General features: G+C 35.2%; 1 protein-coding gene across 1 annotated transcript in view; it reads left to right on the forward strand.

Moving 5' to 3' along the window:
- Window positions 1-20,927, forward strand: part of CFAP47 (cilia and flagella associated protein 47) — a 545,688-nt gene that overhangs the window by 430,477 nt on the left and 94,284 nt on the right. The window contains exons 57-60 of the mRNA XM_053202225.1: window positions 1,174-1,282; window positions 4,828-4,932; window positions 8,436-8,592; window positions 15,081-15,179. Of these exons, the coding sequence (XP_053058200.1) occupies window positions 1,174-1,282; window positions 4,828-4,932; window positions 8,436-8,592; window positions 15,081-15,179 (470 nt within the window). The remainder of the gene's footprint in view (window positions 1-1,173; window positions 1,283-4,827; window positions 4,933-8,435; window positions 8,593-15,080; window positions 15,180-20,927) is intronic.

Genomic DNA, 20,927 nt, shown 5'->3' on the forward strand with positions numbered 1-20,927 from the left:
TATTTATCTGTTCCTCTGTGGAAGAACATTTAGGTTATTTCCATATCTTGGCTATTGTGAATAATGCTGCAATTAACATGGAAATGCAGATATCTTTTTAAGATACTGATTTAATTTATTTTGGAAATATAGTCCAAAGTGGTATTTTTGGATCACATAGTAGTTTTATTTTTTAATTTTTTGAGAACCCCCCCCATTGTTTGCCATAGTGGCTGTACCAGTTTACATTCCCATCATCAGTGGACCACTAATCCATTTTCTCTACATCCTTGCCTACACATACTATTTTTTTTTAATAACAGCCATCCTAACAGGTTTGAGGTGGTATCCCAGTGTGGTTTGATTTGCATTTTTGCAAGATGACAATTTTCATGCTATACATCAAAAGGTATTAAAAATGATAGTGGGATGAGAATTATGAACGCTCTTGATTATTCTTTGCTAATTTTTTACTCTTTGTTATTATGTCTAGACTATGTTAACTTTTTTGGCTGAATTTAACAGTTATAAAATAATAAGTAAATATTGCTCCTAAAACTGGAATATATTCCAGTACCCAGGGTGGAATAACATTTGGTCTCAAAAATAGAAAATCAGGGACTAATTTAGCAAAACGTCATTAGTTCATATGATTATTCTTATTTTGAAACTCACACAAGTTATTATGTTAGTTTTCTAGGCCTGTCATAACAAGTACCACCCGCTGGGTAGATTAAAACAACATAAATGTATTGTCTCACAGTTCTGGAGGCTAGATATTTGAATTCAGGGTTTTCAGCAGGACCATGTTCCCCCTGAAACCAATAAGAGAGAATCCTTCTTTCATCTGTGGCTTCTGGCGCTTGCCAGAAATCTTTGGTATTCCTTGATGTAGGGGCGCATCACTGTAATCTCCACCTCCATTGCTATATGGCCATTTTCTCATGTGTCTTCACATTATCTTCTTATATGGACACCAGTCATAGTGGATTAAGGGCCACCCTACTCCAGTATGATCACATCTTACCTAATTATACCTGCAGTGACCCTATTTCCAGATCAGGTCACATTCTGAGTTATTGGGAGTGAGAACTTAAATATATCTTTTTTGGGTATGCAGTTCAACCCATTAATAGTCATCAAGTTTATAAAATTATCATTGAACAAGTTTACTGGCTTTGTGTTTCCTCCCAGGTGCATGGCTCAGATGATTTCTTTAGTTAATCCCACACACGAAACCTTAGAATTGCAAGCAACAAACAGTAATCCTGAAAATTTTGTCTTGGATGTTCACAGATCGGTGGTAAGTATATTTGGAAAGCCAAGTTACCTACCACTACTAGAGCATTTTCCAATACTGAGTTTGGGACACCATGGAATATTAGCATTTGATTTATTCATAAGGTTTTAAATGCTTAAAATTTAAAAATAGAATTTGTATACATATATATCCCCCCTAATTTTAATTTATCCAAAAAAAACAATATCGTGTCCATCTAAAATTTTAAAATTCTCTATGCTAGAGTCATACTCATGATCACTGAACTCTAATAAACTGATTGTGCTTTATTTTTGACCATTTTAGGAATCAGATTTGGAAATAATTTCCTAGTAGTATGATTTTGACTCAGCAGTCCTGTGTTTCCAGGGTCCCAGGAGGCAGCCTTCCAGCCCTTCTTGAGTTCCTGCCCACCTCCCCTCCCCCACTAGTAAACAGTGTGAACAGCTCTTACCCTCTCTCCTTTCTCTATCCCATTTTCTCATTCCTTGATCCCTAGCAGCGACTAGAACCAGTCAATGGGCCCCAGTCACTTTTCTCCTCCCACGAGTAACAAAACAAAATCTAAAGGTTTAGCAGCAATATCTTTGTTTACAAACATATGATACCAAATATGTACAGTGAATACCAAAACCGTGTTTTCAGGTAAACTTCAAAATGATAATTGTGATAGATTATTTTCTTCAGAGGATCTCACACTAAATCATGAAGCCCTACTAAGTAGATATGGTATTTAAGTAAAGGCTTTTACTCTTTGCTGTTTAATGATTGTTTAAGAAATCTATGTGATTTCATTTATATCTTAATACCTGTCTCTTGTAAATCACTGGTTACCAGCTAATAATACCACGATATGAAATTAGTTCTTAACTGCCATAGTGTGTCAAATGAGATATCACTAAGTATGGTATTGCTAAAATTGTATGTAGTTTAATCTTAGAATAACTATACACACATGCTTATATTACTTAACACTATATTCTCCATAAATTAGCCAGAATATGGTGGTCAGGATATAGTTTACAAATAACTGAAATTTCTCATTAGAAAGTGGTGCTTCTTATATCTTTTATATCATTATTTTTGCAGAAGAATATAAACTTTAGTCCAGGGGAAAACAAATGCAGTATATTGCATAATGAAGCATATAGCTTTTGCTTTAACATTTTAAAATGTTTATTTGTTTATTTTGAGAGAGAGAGAGAGAGAGAGAGAGAGAGAGAGAATCCCAAGCAGGCTCCATGCTGTCAGCACATAGCCTGACACGGGGCTCTAACTCATGAATTTTGAGATCATGTCCTGAGCCAAAATCAAGAGTCAGATGCTTAACTGAGTAAGCCATCCAGGCGTCTCCTTCTTTAACATTTTAACCATGGTTTCTAGTATGTTCATTCTTTTATACACTTATAAAATATTCTTGAGCCCTGAATATGTACTTAACTTGAATACTGGGAAACAACTCAAAAATAAATTTATAGATGAGAAAAATACTACTATATATCATAGAACAAATAGGAGCACATATTAGTGGTAACTATAATATATATATACTATATAATACATATCGTACATATAACTATATACTAGAAAGGGAGACACACACCCACACACATATCTAACTTTATTCTTGGCTTGGTTGCATAGAATTCGTGTTTACATAAGTAAAGATTTTAAAATATTGATGATTACTCATAAATGCTTCAATAAGTAAGCATAGACTTATTATCAAGGTAAATGATATAAAAACTTGTTTCCCTTCAACTATATATTATAAAAATTTTCAAACATATAGAGAAGTTGAAAGACTAATACAATGCACAAACTTACACCTTCTACCTTGGTTCTTATATTAATGACTTGCTATATTTTTCTCTCTCTCTTTCTCTTACATTTCTTAATGTTCAGTCTGAAGGTAAGTTGTAGGCATTGTGCTATTTCAACACTAAATACTTCAGATTATATTTCTTAATAGTGTAATTAATCTCCCACATCATCTAGTATTCTGTCCAAATTTGAGTTTATTCACCTGCCTCAATTATCTTTCTCTCTTGAATTAAGATCCAGTTTAAGCTCACGTATTGGCATCAGTTATCGTGATGACACTTGTTTGTAATTAAATGTTTTTAAGTTTCACAAAGGTCCTATATTTAATATATTGTCTATATCCCAGTATACTAAGCCAGTATATTTGCTGCAGATAAATTCCAACCAGTGGTGTTTATCTTTCCTTCTTGTAACATGGGATTTTTCAGTGAATTTCAGGTGGAAATAAGGGAATTTTATTGAGTTACTGCTTGGTTGTATACACTACCTCTATCTTCACCACATGTTTCTGACATATATTTAGTGAAGAGGAATCTGAGGCCAAAGAGGCTAAAAAAAACCCATGTGGTCAGTAAGTGGTAGAACTAGAATTAAAATCCAAGTTAATGTAGTACTATATAATTTTTCCAATGAAATAGATGATTATATATATATATTATACATATATATGTATATAGAGAGAGAGAGAACTTTTTTCATACTTGTTAAATTGAAAGAAAATATGAAATACAACTTTTCTTATTTTTTTTTACTAAGGTTGATATTGAAATTAATTTATATTCCTTATGTGTGCATGAACTTAAGTGATTAACTGTCAGAGGGAGAGCCAACCTAAGATATAAATATTTGCTGTAGATAAACCATACATATATCTAGTAAGGAGCTGCCTCTGTTCTAAATATAAAATTAAGTTTGTGTTTGTATTTGTATTTCATGGTCATGATCAGAACATTATTATTAAGCACTAAGTACTACCTTCTACAAGGATTTGAATGTCACTGCTATTTTACAGTTTTACATTTTCAAAAGTTATCTGGCAAAATACAGTAGTGAAAAAAATAAACTTACTTTTCAGACATGTGCCCTCTCATTTTATCATTCTGTAAGTGTTGATGTTAGATATTATATTATTCACGGTATAGCATTCTGATTACCCAGGTACTCAAATCCTTATTATATTGTGATGGACTTGCTGGCTTTCACAATCTCTAAAGAGGTGACTCATTCTAATACTGTTCAGACTCAAGTTATTCTAATAGGTCACACCTGGAATGTGAATGTGATCGGACAAAAAGGAACACTTCATTGTACACTAAAGAAGCCTTCCTTACATCTATGCTTAGAATCAGTTCATTTCGTTTGACATCGCCAAAGCTACAAGTTAGGTTTCCAGAGGTTTAACATGTATCGGGATGATCAATAAACTATGGGTTCTTAAATATTTCTACTATTCAGGGTTCTTACTCAGCTTTAAAACCTAATCCTGCTTTCCTCGTATAGAGCAAGTGACTCCATGTGGTCATTGTCTGGGAGAAGAACATGGTGCAAACACCACTAAACACTGTTTACCATGGCTGTTATACCAGTATGCCCCAAGCAGGCATACTGGGAACGGATAATGTGTACAAGGTAACACACTAATCACGTGAATATCAGTCTGGCATATACCTAGCATCAAAAGGTGCTGACTCAAATAAAAGTATCGATTTTTCTTTCTCTTTCTTTTTCTCTCTGAATTTACACAGCTGACCATACCTCCTCACTCCACCAAAGAGGTATCTGTTCATTTCTGTCCTTCTGCTCTTGGAAGAACTGGTCATCAAGCTTCTATCATCTTCCACTGTGCTCAGGTATGACAAAGTATTCTTGGACCAAGTAAAGTCAATTAAATTTCAAAATCAATAAATAAGTAAATGTAATTCATTCATTTCACATTTTTTGCAAGTGAAACAAGTGGATTGTAAATTATTAATGAAATGAACTTTTGGAAATGCAGTATACATTGTGCATGTGGAGGTGTCTAAAGAAGCTACTTTCAGGGGCGCCTGGATGGCTCAGTTATTTAAGCGTCCAACTTCGGCTCAGGTCATGATCTCACAGTTCGTGGCTTGGAGCCCCACGTCAGGCTCTGTGCTGACAGCTTGGATCCTGGAGTCTGCTTCAGATTCTGTGTCTCCCTTTCTGTCTGTCCCTCCCCCACTCATGCTGTGTTTTTCTCTCTCTCTCTCAGCAAAGAGTCCAATGCAGGGCTTGAACACACAAACCATGAGATCATGACCCGAGCCAAAACCAAGAGCTGGACACTTAACCAACTGAGCCATCCAGGCACCCCACAAGGCAGATCTTTTAAATCATTGCTTCATAGTGGGCCTGGCCCCTTCATCTTAATCGTTAGGGACAATTTAGTTGTTTGCATTTCAGTTCTACATCTCAGCTTTAGAAAATCCTAGCCTAGAAATTCAATGTCAAATTCTTTTGTTTTTAATTTTTTTTAATGTTTATTTATTTTTGAGAGACAGAGAGAACAAGTGGGGGAGGGGCAGAGAGAGAGGGAGACACAGACTCTGAAGGAGGGTTCAGGCTTTGAGCCTTCAGCACAGAGCCTGACGCGGGGCTTGAACTCGTGAACCATGAGATCATGACCTGAACCCAACTCGGACTCTTAACCCACTGAGCCAACCAGGCACCCCGTGAAATTCTGTATCAAACACAAAAGAACTTAAATAAGTATGTAATCAACACAACTTTTGTAACTCAGATTAACACTGGTGCTTGATTTCAGTCACCCTGAGCATCTCCTTCGAAGTTGTAGCACATCTCCAAAGATTTACCTGTGGTTAGATTTAAATCAATAATTCATTTATCCTTTCAGCTCCTGGATGCAGACCCCTTCAACTTTTTCAATGTGCTGCCTTGTTAAGATTTTTCTTGCCTTTCCTTTTTATTTTCTTTGCCATTCTTTTTCATTTTATCCCTGAATCATTCGGGACTTCCTCTTTTATCTAATTCATCCACACAGCAAAAACTGTGTTTAGCTGTTTAGCCAGCAAAAACAGTTTCTTGGAAAGTATTAATTGAATGAACTTCTGGAAATATGGTATATGGTATTATTTATATGTAGCCATCTAAAGCAGATATTTTTAAAAATAAAGTTAAAGGTTTTACTTTTCTAAGAGTACACAGTAACTTTTAACCATTAGGGAAACACTAATGTAGGTTTCTATCCCTCTCTTATGTAGTTGACCTGACACACACAAATGAGTAGCTGCTTAATCCAAAGTCTACAAATGTCAGTCCTTATATGATAAATTTGAACTATTTCTGATCGTTTGTCCTTGTTGAACTAAAGGAAGTGGCTATAGTTTATCATTCATTTCATTCATTTCCGGTTTGGAGCCAGGTAAAGAGCCCCTGCTTTGTAAAACTCTAACTTCGCTCTAAAGTTGTTTGTGCGCATTTTGAATCCTGAGGTTACTTTGCCTAGGGCTTCACTACTGTAAATATCAGGAACTACTGTAAATATGCTACCAGAGTCTCTAAATGAGATTGTGTTACAGTGTAACAGAATAAGAGCAACAATAGTAGGCTGCAAACCTGGCAATCAGGCCTTCTCTTAGAGACCAGACTGATGTTCTTAGATTTTCTTTCTTGGTTTTCAGTTGTTTTAATTTTATTTTCACATAGTTGCCATTATTTCATTCATATTTGATCGTGTGACTTGCTGTATCTAGAGGTCAGAATAGCAAAAATGAAAGAAGACATAAAGTCAGACTGGTTTGATTACCCAGCATGAATCTGTGATTCTTGCAGCCTGTGTCTATGAAAACTTTGTTAATTCTTAGGAGGCTATATTGTCCTTGAGCTCTGCTTAGTGTGTAAGCGAGATTTGCTATCTTTTACCTCCACTAATTATCTTTCAGAAACATGGGAATTGGATCTTTAAAGGGTTTGCTGTGTCTTCATTCAAAAAAGTTAGAGATAAAGATGGGCTAAATATGTCACTATTTTTTAACGCACATGTTCATTTGGATACTCTTTAGTTTCCCCTCCCTGAACCCAAGGGGATAATTTAAGCAATGCCAGAGCAGTTGTTGGATACTAGCGTTCAGTAATATGGGATATGGTTTAATTTAGAAGCTCCAGTATTCCAGGCCATATGGCAAAACATGAACACACTGACATTGGCCTCCTTGTTTTTGTAGTTCGGTTCACTCCCAGTGGTTTAAAGTAACTTTATTTCTGTCCTTCAGGATTGAATTTTATCAAGTAGCCAAAAGAAGTAAGTAATTTATGTAAAACAGTTGTTAATGTAATTGAACCCTGATGCTTAATCCCAGTCATTCAGTTGTGTGTAATCAAGGTAGGACATCATAAGTGAAAACATAGTGTACTTGTATGTTGTTAGTAAAATGTCTAACTAAAAGTAATGCAGTCATCTGAAGATATATGCAGGTAAAACTTCCCTTTAATCCTTCCTATGCAGACCCAGCATTTTATGGATTTACTTCATCACCTATCCTCGTTTGAAACAGTCTTAAAGTTTCCCTCTTTTGTTGGAATTTAGGCTTGGTCACATCTATGTAGTTTAATACATTATAAACTAGGTTATTTTGTGTTGGTTTTCATTTAGTGACCTCCTTATTCATCTGTAACATTAGCAAAGTATTCAGTGCAGAGAACTGAGTCAGAGTCTGCTGTACTTTTGGGACTTTCATTCTAAATGAACACAAAGGGAACATTTTCAAACAGTGCTTTACAGGCTTACGAAACCCAGATAAGAACAATGGCTACGTGTGATCTCCTTCACATAATTTTTGAGCTCTTCTCCCCATCTTGTCCTACCAGAACGCACACTGTACTAGACGGTGGGGATAAATAATATGCCATGCAATTGTGCACACTTCCTTTTAATGGGGCTTCAATCTGTGCCTCACCATCTTTGCCTTCATGTGATAACTATCTGAATTTCATTTGAAATTCACCCTAAGATTTTGGAAACTTCATGCAGTATTTAGTATCCAGTTTGCTAGACAAATTGATTTCTTAAAAAACCTTGAAAAGAAATGCAAGGTTTTCATTAAGATTTCTCTTTTATGTTGCTATAAATAAACTTTTATGCATAGAAATATGTTTAATATTTTGAGTATGGGTCTTTTGCCCCTTTTTTTAAGTGTAGAAATACACTGAAATTTCAGTGAAATCAAAAGAAAGGAAAAATATAACTGCATATTAATATTAACAACAAAATGTCTCTTACCTGCCAAGATTTTTATGCATATTACATTTACTAAGTGTTGCAAATAAAATGTACATGATTAGGATATATGTATCATGAATGTTTATCTTTAAACAGTTTACAGAATGGAGATTCTTCCTCTCTGGAATAGGACTATTCCCCCAGCCTATAGACATAAAAAGAATAACCGCATACCTCAGTCTTCAATCATCTGTTGTTATAACTTTCCAAAATCCCACCAAGGAAGATGTTCTAATCGATATCATACTAACAAGTAAGTTTTTTTAAATATATATTACATATGTTATTTTGTAATTATTAATGAAACCTGTTTTATCACAGAATCCAAGCATTTTAGAGATAATGGACACTTTAGGAATCCATTAGCTTTTTCAACACCATCATTTTGTAAAAGAGAAAACAAGATGTGAGAGATGAAGTATCTTGGCTGAAATCACAGCTTACAAATGGTGGAGCCGGAATCAGAAATTAGAAGTCTAGGGGCGCCTGGGTGGCTCAATCAGTTAAGCATAGATTTCAGCTCAGGTCATGATCTCACAGCTTATGAGTTCAAGCCCCACATTAGGCTCTGTGCTAACAGCTCAGAGCCTGGAGCCTGCTTCAGATTCTGTGTCTCCCTTTCCCTCTCTGCCCCTCCCCCACTCACGCTCTGTCTCTTTATCCTTCAAAAATAGATAAACATTTAAAAAAATTTAAAAAAAAAGAAATTAGAAATCTCTGTACCAAGTCAATTTCTTCCAATTTTATCTGTAAAACCAAATATGTAAATTAGTAGATTTGTAAGATTTTTATGACCTGACTCAACTATGCCAATGCTTATTCCTTAAAAGTTTTTAGAAATTCTAGTATTCTGATTTTGTTTCATTTCCCACTTTTCTTCCTTTTTAAAAATTTTAATTCCCATATAGTTAACATACAGTGTTCTCTTAGTTTCAGATGCACAAGATAGTGATTCAGTAATTTCATATATCACTCAGTATCATCATCATATAAACATAGGGGTGCAAGTATCCCTTTGAATTAGTGGTTTTGTATTTTTTTGGTAAATACCCAGTAGTGCGATTATAGCGGATCATAGGGTAGTTCTATTTTTAACTTTTTGAGGAAACTTCACACTGTGTTCCACAATGGATGCACCCTCTTTTCTTCATAAATAGCATATTTGGATTAAATTCTGGGTCTAAGAAAACTTGGGTTTTTTTTCCATGTCATGTTACAAATACACGTTTTTAAGTTAGATCTTGTAGAGTTTCTGATCACTTTTTATTAAAAGACCAAATAATGAGGTTCTGAAATCAAAACCAACTCTTTATGAGTTTTCTGAAGCATTTTAAATCTAATATTGGACATTACTAATTTTATCTTTTCAAATATTATTACTGCATCGACTAACACTACTACTGCTGGCATAATTCATTTTATGTAGCTCAATTGTTAGGCCAAAAGGAATGCATACATGTTAAGGTTTTTGATATAAATAACCAAGTTACTCTCCAGGATGGTTATACTGTTGCAATTCATGCTCCTATGAGGAGTCAATTACAGACATTCCCTCTTTTCCTGAACCTTGTAAACCCTGACTAGTAGCATTCTCCTTAATCTCCATCAATCTGATAGAGGAAGATTGTATTTTATCATGAATGCAAATTACTATTTTTTGATTAATGCTGAAGCTGAACAGCATCGTTTACTTGTTGAAGTTTTTGTCTTTCCTGATCACCTCCTCCTGCTCTTGGTATAAAATAATTAAGTAAAAATTAAGAACATACTGTCATCTAATGTACAATTGTCTTGTGAAGACCTTGGCTGTGAAGAGAAGGAGAGACACGTCAGTAATTAGCAAAAAAGGTGGTTGTAGGGGCGCCTGGGCGGCTCAGTCAGTTAAGCGTCTGACTTCTGCTCAGGTCATGATCTTGCAGTTTGAGTTCACCCCTGCATCGGGTGCTCTGCTGTCAGTGTGGAGCCCACTTTGAATCCTCTCTCTCCCTCTCTGCCCCTCCTGCACGTGCTCGCTCTCTCTCTCTCTCTCTCTCAAAAATAAATACTTTTTTAAAAAGTTTTCTTTAAAAAAAAAAAGTTGATTATAGACTCAAGGAAGTCAGCATTTTAATATGGAAGACATGAGCATTTGTATAGGCAGAAAGAAGAAGACAGGATTGAGCAGAAGTTAAAGATGTAAAAGAGGTAGGGCTTAACTGATGGGTATGGCTCTGGGAGGAATGGGATCAGACTTGAAGGAGAGGAATAGCCTTGAACAAGAGGGGTGTTTCTACCTTTGGACAGGTGGAGATAGGGTAAAACAAACGTGGCTGTAGATAAATTGTTAGGGTGCTAGAGGGGCTTTGGAATTAAGTGCGGTTACATTTATATTTTTATCTGACCGGTGACAGAGTAGATTTGAAGAGTAGCACAGTGATTTAAAGCAATTGCTGCAGGGAATGGAGGGTGGAGCTGACAAAATTAAAATACAAAAGGCATTTGGCTGGGATTAGAAACTACAAATTTAGCTAGGCACCAAGAAAATACCGTTCTGAAGTTCGTACCACTTCTGGGGTTCGGAATTCCTGGTGTGGGAACAACATACAAGGCTGATAAATGGATCTGTCCAAGAAATGGAATTTTCAAGACAATTGCAGGCAAATCACTTCAGAAGGATGTGAATGTTATAAAAACATATTGGATCAAGATTGTTAACATTAAAAAATAAATTATGTAGGGTGCCTGGGTGGCTCAGTAGGTTAAGTGTCTGACTTCCGGTCATGATCTCACGGTCCGTGAGTTCGAGCCCGGCATCGGGATCTGTTGCTGCCAGCTCAGAGCCTGGAGCCTGCTTCAGATTCTGTGTCTCCCTCACTCTCTCTGCCCCTCCCCTGCTCAGGTTCTGTCTATCTGTCTGTCTGTCTCTCTCTCTCTCAAAAATAAATAAACATAAAAATTTTTTGAATAAATTATGAAGTAATTTGTGGCTTGTTTTTTTTCTTTAATTGGTCTGAAACACTTTTGATATATAACAGGAAAAAACAGTAAGCTTGACAATGAAAGACTTATTAGTCTTTTGTATTTTTTTAAATATGTATTTATTAATTCTGGGAGAGAGAGCAAGATCACTAACTGGAGAGGGAGAGAAAGAGAGGGACAGAATTCCAAGCAGGCTCTGCACTGTCAGTGCAAATCCCGATGCAGGGCTTGAACCTACAAACCATGAGATCACAGCCTGAGCCAAAACCAAAGGTCAGACGGTCAACCAACTGAGCCACCCGGTTTGTATTTTAAAACAGTATTTTTAATAAACTTGCTCTCTCTTGAGTAAATGTTTAGACCCTCAGATACTCCCCCTTCCTTCAACCTGAGGAAACCAGGGACCAAGAATGACACCAACCTCTGGTATCTTTCCTTTTTTCACTTTCACCCTTTCCTTTATGAAAATATTTCTCCTTTCCTTTTCTCAGTACTGAAGTCCCTCTCTCTCTCTCTGTCTCTGTCTCGGTCTCTCCCTGTCTCTGTCTCTCTCTCTCTGTCATAACCTCTTCCTTCTTTCTGTTGTGGGTTCTGTTTTTTTTCTAGCCACCATGTTCATGTCTTATATTCATATTATTGGCGACTGGGCCTCATAATTTGGCTTGAATTATTGAAGGGACCACAAGAAAACATGACTGACAATAAGGATAAAAATATTTAACATGTATGCCAAATATACTAATTTAAAAAGGTACTAAATTAAGACCTTCTAATTTAAATATTTGCAAATATCTTAAAATTATTTCATGAAAGGACTGTGCATTCCCTTGCTATCTTTCAAAAGAAGAGATCATCATTTCTACAGATGCTACAGAATTCACAGAATCCCCTTACAGAAGTTGGTAGCAAGACTCATAACACCAAGTTGGTGGTTGCTGAGTGAGAGAAGTCTCACAGTATTTCAGATCCAGCGTTCCTGATTTCTCTTTCAATAGAAAGATAGATAGATAGATAGATAGATAGATAGATAGATAGATAGATAGATATACAAGATATATAGGAAAAGATATCTTTCAGAATGCACTGTTTTTCCAAGAAGGCAATGTTTTTAGAATTGCAAACTCATTCTCAAACTTTTATATTGCCAATTGTCTGATGTCTTTTCTTCTGCTGAGATTTTAGCTATTTCCATTTTAATAACTTATTTCAAAAATGCCGCCCTTTGACATTTAAGAATCTTTTATTCTATTTCATTAAATTCTATTTAATTCTTTAATTCTATTGTGTGTTGTGTCTAAGCTTTTTTAAAAAAAATTAATGTTTATTTATTTTTGAGGGAGAGAGTGCAAGTGGGGAAGGAGCAGACAGGGAGGGAGACACAGAGTCTGAAGCAGGCTCCAGGCTCTGAGCTGCCAGCACAGAGCCTGATGCAGGGCTTGAACCCACAAACTGTGATCATGACTTGATCATGATCATGATCATGACTGGAGCCAAAGTTGGACATTTAACCGACTGAGCCACCCAGGCGCCCTGTCTCTAAGTTTTTTTCAGTTGAACATTACACAAGGCAAGGTGTTGAAAAGATTATATTCCAGGGGTCTATTCATATCTTACTTCATGCAACCTTTAAATGGTGGATGGGATAGTGAGGCTAGAGGGGAGATGGCCTGAACGCTAAGAGAATAGTAGAGACATCTCCAAAACAGACCGTTAATGAGTCCCATGAGGAGCAGGATACTACTTCACAAAAGCTTCAAATAACCTAGGGCACTCGCATTTGTTATACACTCACTTTTGTACCAGGCTTGAGCTCTGTAAATGTGACTATACCCAATCTTTAAAAAAAGACTCTTGGAGACTTCTCAGATACGGAACCTGAGGCTTAGAAATTTCCCAAAACCATGCAGTGAGTAAGTGATTGAACAGTGTCTTGAACTCATCACGTCTAGCTGTCTTCTCCAGGGCCACCTAACTGGCATTCTAAGTTGTCTGCTTACAGATGGTGCTTATAAAGCCCCATACTGATGAGGCTGTAAAGAATTGCACTTGCCTCTCTTTTTGCTTCTTCCCCTTAAGATCTCAGTAAAGAGGCCTCCCTTCATCCAATCAAAGGACCTCAGGAAATACCTCTGACTGCCACTCCTTTCACATTTTCTCAGCTCCTCAGATCTCTCCTTTCTCTTTTTAACTCTGCCATCAGACCCTGGTTCTGCCTCATCAACACATGCTTGGACTTCCTGTGTTGGCCTCCTTGATCAGCCTCAACATGTACCCTTGCTCAGTGACTGGTATCAGTGGACTCAGTTCCCACAATCCTCTCTGATCAATAATAATGCCCTCCACTCCAGCCCCTGCTGTCGAGGTTCCACCCTATTTAGCCAGGAATAAAGGTGGAAAAAGGAAAGGTAGCCATGGGTGGGTTTGAGTCAACACATTACAAATTAGGGCCTGATGTACCTATTAGGAATTTAAGGACACATCTCCATTATTTGTATGTGTGTGCCCTTGCTCATATAACCACATTCCAGACCTGCTAATTTGTGCTTGTTAATGGCAGGGGTTATATTCATTCATAGCTTTATTCCTACCTAAATGAGTATTTCAGTGCTGGCATATATTGGTAGAGCAGGAATTGAATATTCAGTTACTGATTATATACTGATCATCTGTTTTGTGCTGAAAACTGTCATATGCACATTTCAAAACTACTAGATCTGTAATATACATACACAAAAACATATATACATTGTGGTATTCTATTTGTGAAATATCACTTACAGATTACATACCTAAAAGTTACATAAATGAATGACGCAGTAGTCAATGCATATAATATAGCTGTTTTGATTTCTTTTCAACTAAAATAGCTATAGTCTTGAGATTATTTACTCTTTTTGCTAAATTCAAATTTAAATTCAGTGTTAGTGATTTTATTCAAATATTTAGATATAAGTGGATTCTTTTCCAGACACCAATAGTTTTATTGAAGAGCAAAACAAAATGACAGTAGGGATAAAGGAGTATCTAATAATTTGCTATATAAAAATATATATGATATACATATATATACATATATACACATATATATACATATATATACTCATATATATATAAGTAATGCCCCAGTACGTATTGCTATACAAATAATGCCCCTACGTATATATTGTTTCATGTTTGAGATGTGTATTTAAGGTGTATTTCTGTAAGTAGTATTGATGGGCAAAATGGTGAATAAATGTACAATTTTACCAAGTGTTACAAAAATCCTCTTCATGGGGGTTATATCATGCACTCACATTTCTTTCCAAGGACAGTGTATTTAAAATTATATATAAATGCTTGTGCCAACAGAAATTTTTATCTTTTATATATGGTAGCACTAAAAGCAAGTACTTGTTATGTAGCTAGTATGTTTTGGGTAATTGGTTTTGTATTTATTGGTTTAAATGCATATTCATTTATGCATATGTAAATATTAACTACTGCCAGCCATTTTTAGATAGAGGGCTCAAACAGGCTCTCATTCATATCTATTGTTTGAGTAGTTTAAATTAAAATTCTAAGAATGTATGAGTTGATTTTATAATATTATAGAGAAAACCATTTATAATGTTGGCTATGTTCTTCAAAAATGGCATTTAAATGTCATCTTAAAATATACTTGGAAAAATAATTATCTGAGAAATTTCCCACTAGAGGGGAGTTTTGATTCTCTTTCAATCTCTCCTGCTATTTTTCCTCTTGAATGTGACATTGAAGAATATCTCTTTATATTTTTATTAGGTCGGGAAAAGCCCAGGCATCTCATCCTTGACCATCACTGGGATAAGTTCTTCAGGCAGACTTCTGCTTTCAGTTTTAGTGGCCTGAGTCACACAAAAGGTATGGATTTCTGCATTATATTCTGTCCTTCTATATGGTTTCGTATTTCAGAGATGATGAAATTATATGTCTGTTGTCTTAATACATATTTAATAATAATTATACAATTAAAAACTTGGATACAAATTTTAGCAAGTTGATAGAAACACATGGGTAGTATAACCTTTATATATATTCATTACGTCTTCACCGGCTTTCATTCCATAACATAGAAGTACAATTTGTAAAATATTTTATCTTTGAGATTGTGAATGGTCAAAAGTCATACCACTTAATTAAGACGTAAGTGTGAGTCAAAGAAGGTTTTGGAAAATTAAAAATAAATAGTATGCTAAAGCTATTCATAACCATGAAAAATAATTGCATCTTTACAAAGCTAATAATTCCCTGAAAATTTATTATAGGATGTTTATCTCTTTGTACACTATATTAATCATCCCACTTGCACCTTGATGAATAGGAAAATATCTAAGGCATAAGAAATAATGAAGTCACCTAAAAGTCTACAGCTTAAAAAATATTAATTTGCTTAAATAATATTTTAAAATTCCATTAAATTGATCATAACAGTTATGATAAAGATGATAAAATACGAATTATCTTAATACCAAAAAACTAACTGAAATCAGCAACTACTACTAGCATCCCAATACAAATAGGTTCCTGACTTTTTTCTGTGTACTGTAGTATTTATGTCAGCATCCTAAATCTCATTATTTTATTTCATTTGATACAGCTCCATCATGTAGGTGTTATTCTTATTGAATTGAGGTGATTACAATTCAGAAAAATTAACTTACACAAAATCAAGACAGTTGCTTAAGGGTGAAGCTGAACCTTCTTGTATCTGACTTCAAAGTCTTTGTTTTCAATTTCTTTGTAACATTAAAAAAAATGTGAACAGGGGCGCCTGGGTGGCTCAGTCGGTTAAGCGTCCGACTTCAGCTCAGGTCACGATCTCGCGGTCTGTGAGTTCGAGCCCCCGCGTCGGGCTCTGGGCTGATGGCTCAGAGCCTGGAGCCTGCTTCTGGTTCTGTGTCTCCCTCTCTCTCTGCCCCTCCCCCGTTCATGCTCTGTCTCTCTCTGTCTCAAAAATAAATAAACGTTAAAAAAAAAATTAAAAAAAAAAAGTGAACAGTTCACAAAGAGTAGGTAAAGGTGTCCAAAGAATGATTGCAAATATGTTCATAGTCACTAATATTCAAATAGATGTTGATTTAAATGACAGCCGCCTAAGTTTTTGTTTTCCTTTTTGTCTTTATTTTTCATTGAAACCATGGTGAAATTTGAACACATACTGCTTCAAGGAATACAAATCACAACATAGTTTCTGAAAAGCAGTTTGTGTAATACATAAAGAAACTTAGAAATTAGCCCCCTTTTGACCCAGTAGTTCCAATTCTGCTGAGATCATTTAAAGAAAGAATCAAAATATTGTATTGTTTATAATACTGAAAAGTTGAAAATCACCTGAATGCCAAATAACAACTTTATTATATTTGTATTATTTATATGTCTGTGTATATTTTAATTTTACTTACCCATTAATTATATGAGACATTTTCTTTTTTTTTTTAATTTTCCCATTGGTTCTACACTTTCAGTCTTCCCACATAATGAAATCAATCAAAAAATTCACCTACATATTCTTCTTTGTAATGGGGAAAGAGTTACATGTAAATAGACATATTTTTCTTTTACTCCTTTAATTCATCCAGATTTTGCTTTTTTGCTATATAATTATAATCTAATTTGATTCCCCTCATCTAATTAGCAAGTTTCCCATCTTCTCATTCAATAATAATAATCATTCTGTAGCTATTTACTTTTGCAGGCTGTATTCAGACAAAATCTATTCTGTTACATAGATCTGTATTTTAGGTCTTATTCCAGTGGTATACATTTTAAATCCTATAGTTTTACATTTTATTATTCTATTTCTTTCTTTTCCTGATCTTTTAAATGATTTATTTCCTTTTATCACCTGTTTATCCTTATGGAAAAAACTTAGAATAAATTTTTTTGTCAAGTTTCAAAGAAATCTCAGTAAACATTTGATTGCCATTACATTAAACCTGTAGACAAATTTGGGGAGAACTACATCTTTACAATAATCTCCTTATCCAAGACCATTTATTTCCTCATTTTCTAGCATAATGTTTATAAGTGTTAATAAAGTTCACTTTTGTGTATGACAAAAGCATAAAGCTTCCAGTGGCAGTACTTTTGTTTAAATAATCCAAATAATGGGTAAAAGGGGCCAAAAGGTAAAGTAAATAAATGCATAAATAAAAATAAAGTCCCAGGGAATTGCCTACTCTAAATGTGGAGTTGGGTATGGAAATTATTGTTTCTTTTACCAAAGTCAAGAATCTTATTTCATTAGTTTACAAACTTTATATCTCTCTGTATTAATTTTGCACTGCTCATATATTTAAATGACTTTTCTTGCTAGTTTTTTTTTTTGAGTTCCTGTTGTTTATTCTTCAGCAAGTGATTTTTAACATATTTTCAAATTTATTTTTTTATTTTTTTGTATATGAAACTTATTGTCAAATTGGTTTCCATACAACACCCAGTGCTCATTCCAACAGGTGCCCTCCTCAATACCCATCACCCACCCTCCCCTCCCTCCCACCCCCCATCAACCCTCAGTTCTCAGTTTTTAAGAGTCTCTTATGTTTTGGCTCCCTCCCTCTCTAACCTCTTCTTTTTTCTTCCCCTCCCCCATGGTCTTCTGTTAAGTTTCTCAGGATCCACATAAGAGTGAAAACATATGGCATCTGTCTTTCTCTGTATGACTTATTTCACCTAGCATAACACTCCAGTTCCATCCACGTTGCATATTTTCAAATTTAAATAATAAGTAATCCAGTTAGTAATTATATATAATGTAATTTATGTCAACACAGAGCCTAACATTGTGCATTCCAATTTTAAATTTTCTACTTTGCAAAAAAGAGATTCTGAAAGTACTTTGTTAAACAATAATTTATATTGTTTTTATTGTCTTCACATGGTTTTCGAATTTAATCCGGTTTTCTCCTGGATTCCTTATTGATTTCCCTAGTGTCTTCTGTGGCTTGTTTTTTGTTTTTGTTTTTTTTCAATAAACTATGCACATCCTGCCGGTGCAGTGGGTTGACAGTTCACGTTGCACTCCCTGCTGCTCTATATAATAAGATCTCCAAAGGGGTTTATTTTCTCTAGAAACTTTTTGTTTGCTCTGGTGTTCTTATGTGGCATTAGTGTTAGGAGTGTTTCTCATGATTTGGGGAACTTAAACATTAAGGGTACCACAGAAACGGGAGCTCTGTTTCTTACCCTGCTATTGGCATTTTTAGGGATTTAGGGATTCATCGGCCATTCTGTAAAAATTACCGTAGGGATAATCTCATATACCATGTAAAGCATTTATAACCTTAAAACTAAGTCTTTCCACCTCTACATGGAACATTTCCTTGGTGAATATTTGAGAACTATAAAGATCTTTTTTTTTTTAAGTTTATTTATTTATTTTTGAGGGAGACAGAGACCACATGAGCAGGGGAGGGGCAGAGAGAGAGAGGGAGAGAGAGAATCCCAAGCAGGCTCTGTGCTGTCAGTACAGAGCCCTGTGTGGGGCTCAAACTCACCAAACCATGAGAGCATGACCTGAGCTGAAACCAAGAGTTGGATGCTTCACGAACTGAGCCACCCAGGTGCCCCAAAGATTATCTTATTCTTGACCAATGTTCACCTAAATGTATAGAGTGAAATACTAATTTCAAGAGATAGAATAGGTGTGATATAAAAAAAAAAAAAGCCTAAAGAAAAACTAAGTTCTATGCTTAAATTTGGGAAATACCAGCTTAAAAAAGTTCCCTTTATGGCAGTGTTTCCTAGGGCTTTTTTTTTTCTAATGCTGTTTATATTTCCATATAGAGGAAACAACACGCTTTTGGAATCTATATCTGGCTGAGAAACATGTTTGTAAATATTGCTCTCAGATGAACTGATTCCGCAGAGAGGTTCTAAATGTGAACGCTCCAGTTTGCCATATACTGTGTCAGTACATTCAATTCAATTCAGTGAAGTGTTCAACATTAAAGGGAGACCACTGACAGCTGCTAAGACTAGTGTATGTGTCTCATTGTGAGTGCTGCTGTTTCATTTTGTGGTTAGTTCTTCTATGCATCATCCCAGTCTCAACCTGACTTCAGGAACATTTTGACAAATGTTTGACAATCAGCAAAAGGACATAGATAAAAATAATTTCTGCAAACATTCTCACATTAACTTCTTTCTAGAATTTTAGTTCCCTTGTATTCATAAAATCCTTTAATACGGGCACCTGGGTAACTCAGTCTGTTAAGTATCTGACTCTGTATTTCAGATCTGGTCCTGATCTCACGGTTCATGAGATGAAGCCCCACATAGGGCTCCATGCTGAGTGTGGAGTCTGCTTGGGATTCTCTCTCCCTTTCTCTGTGCCCCTCCCCTGCTCATGCATGCATGCACACACACTCTCTCTCTCAAAATAAATAAATAAACATTAAAAAAATAAAATCTTTTAATAAAATTGAATCTCTGTATATTAAGATATTGACCAAGACTATAATTGTAGCCAGTGGCACTGTTTTTTTACATTGGAAAAAGACATTCACATCCATTTTATTCCTCTAAGGAAACTTTTTTTTTTTTTTTTCTGGAATTTTTCTTCCTTAGAATGAGTTCCATGCTATGGCATAGATAGCTCAGTACTTCATTTTGTTTTTAACAATTTCAGTGTCCTTTCTGTTATCATCCTCTAAAAATTAGTGACAGGAATTAGACCAGAGTGGGGAGGGGGCCATGGGGGGGTTGGGGGAGGGGAGAAAGAGTCTTCTGTCAGTGAAGAATGTTAACCTGCCAGATTTTCACTTTGAAGTTCATTCTTGTCTACACATCTAATTAGGTTGAATAACCAAGAGTGAGATAAGAGTATAGGTGAATTGTGATTTCAGAAGATATGCTGCTGCAAAGCTGATACATTTATAAGACTTGAAGTGTTCTTTTTCTCTTTCACTTAGGAAGTAATCAAATGTCACTGAAGCAAAGTCAAGATTAAGCCCTTGAGAAAGAAATATCTTAACTGTAACATTTTCCTGGGCCTTCTGACTGTGAGATTTAAAAAAACAGGGCTGGGTTGTGTGTGTTGGGGGATTACTCTTATTCTATATCACGCTATAGCTCTAGAGAATAAGGTACTACTTTACAAATATATGTGTATATAAAATTAGACCTAGGACTCTAGGAAGAGATCCAAGATACACGGACTGGCATTAGACTTGTAGTCCGAGAATCTGTTGTATTCTGGTTTTGACTGTAACCTGAAAAAGTTGTATTAGCTTAAGCTAGTTTCTGTATTCTCTAGAACCTATTCTGGACATCATAAAAAATGAAAATCAGTTTTACCAAATAGGATATTTTTTGAAGAACACATACAATGGTGTACATGAAGATATTTGTAACCACTAAAACTAGGTACAAGTATTGGTTATTAGTATTATTTGTATAGGGGAAAATAGGTAAACACAAAGATGGATTCCTGGTTTTCTTCAGTTTTATAAGAAATAAGAAAAATAAACAAATAAATAAGACTAGCATAATGCTGGTACATGCCAGGAAATATATTTCTGAAAATGAATAAAGAAATAGTTTTTTTTCTTCTGAAATCCATTTGTTTTCTAGGTGAAATAGTTGTTAACAAATGATTTTAATTTTCAT

Source organism: Acinonyx jubatus, chromosome X, assembly GCF_027475565.1.
Source record: "Acinonyx jubatus isolate Ajub_Pintada_27869175 chromosome X, VMU_Ajub_asm_v1.0, whole genome shotgun sequence".
Classification (NCBI taxonomy): Eukaryota; Metazoa; Chordata; class Mammalia; order Carnivora; family Felidae; genus Acinonyx; species Acinonyx jubatus.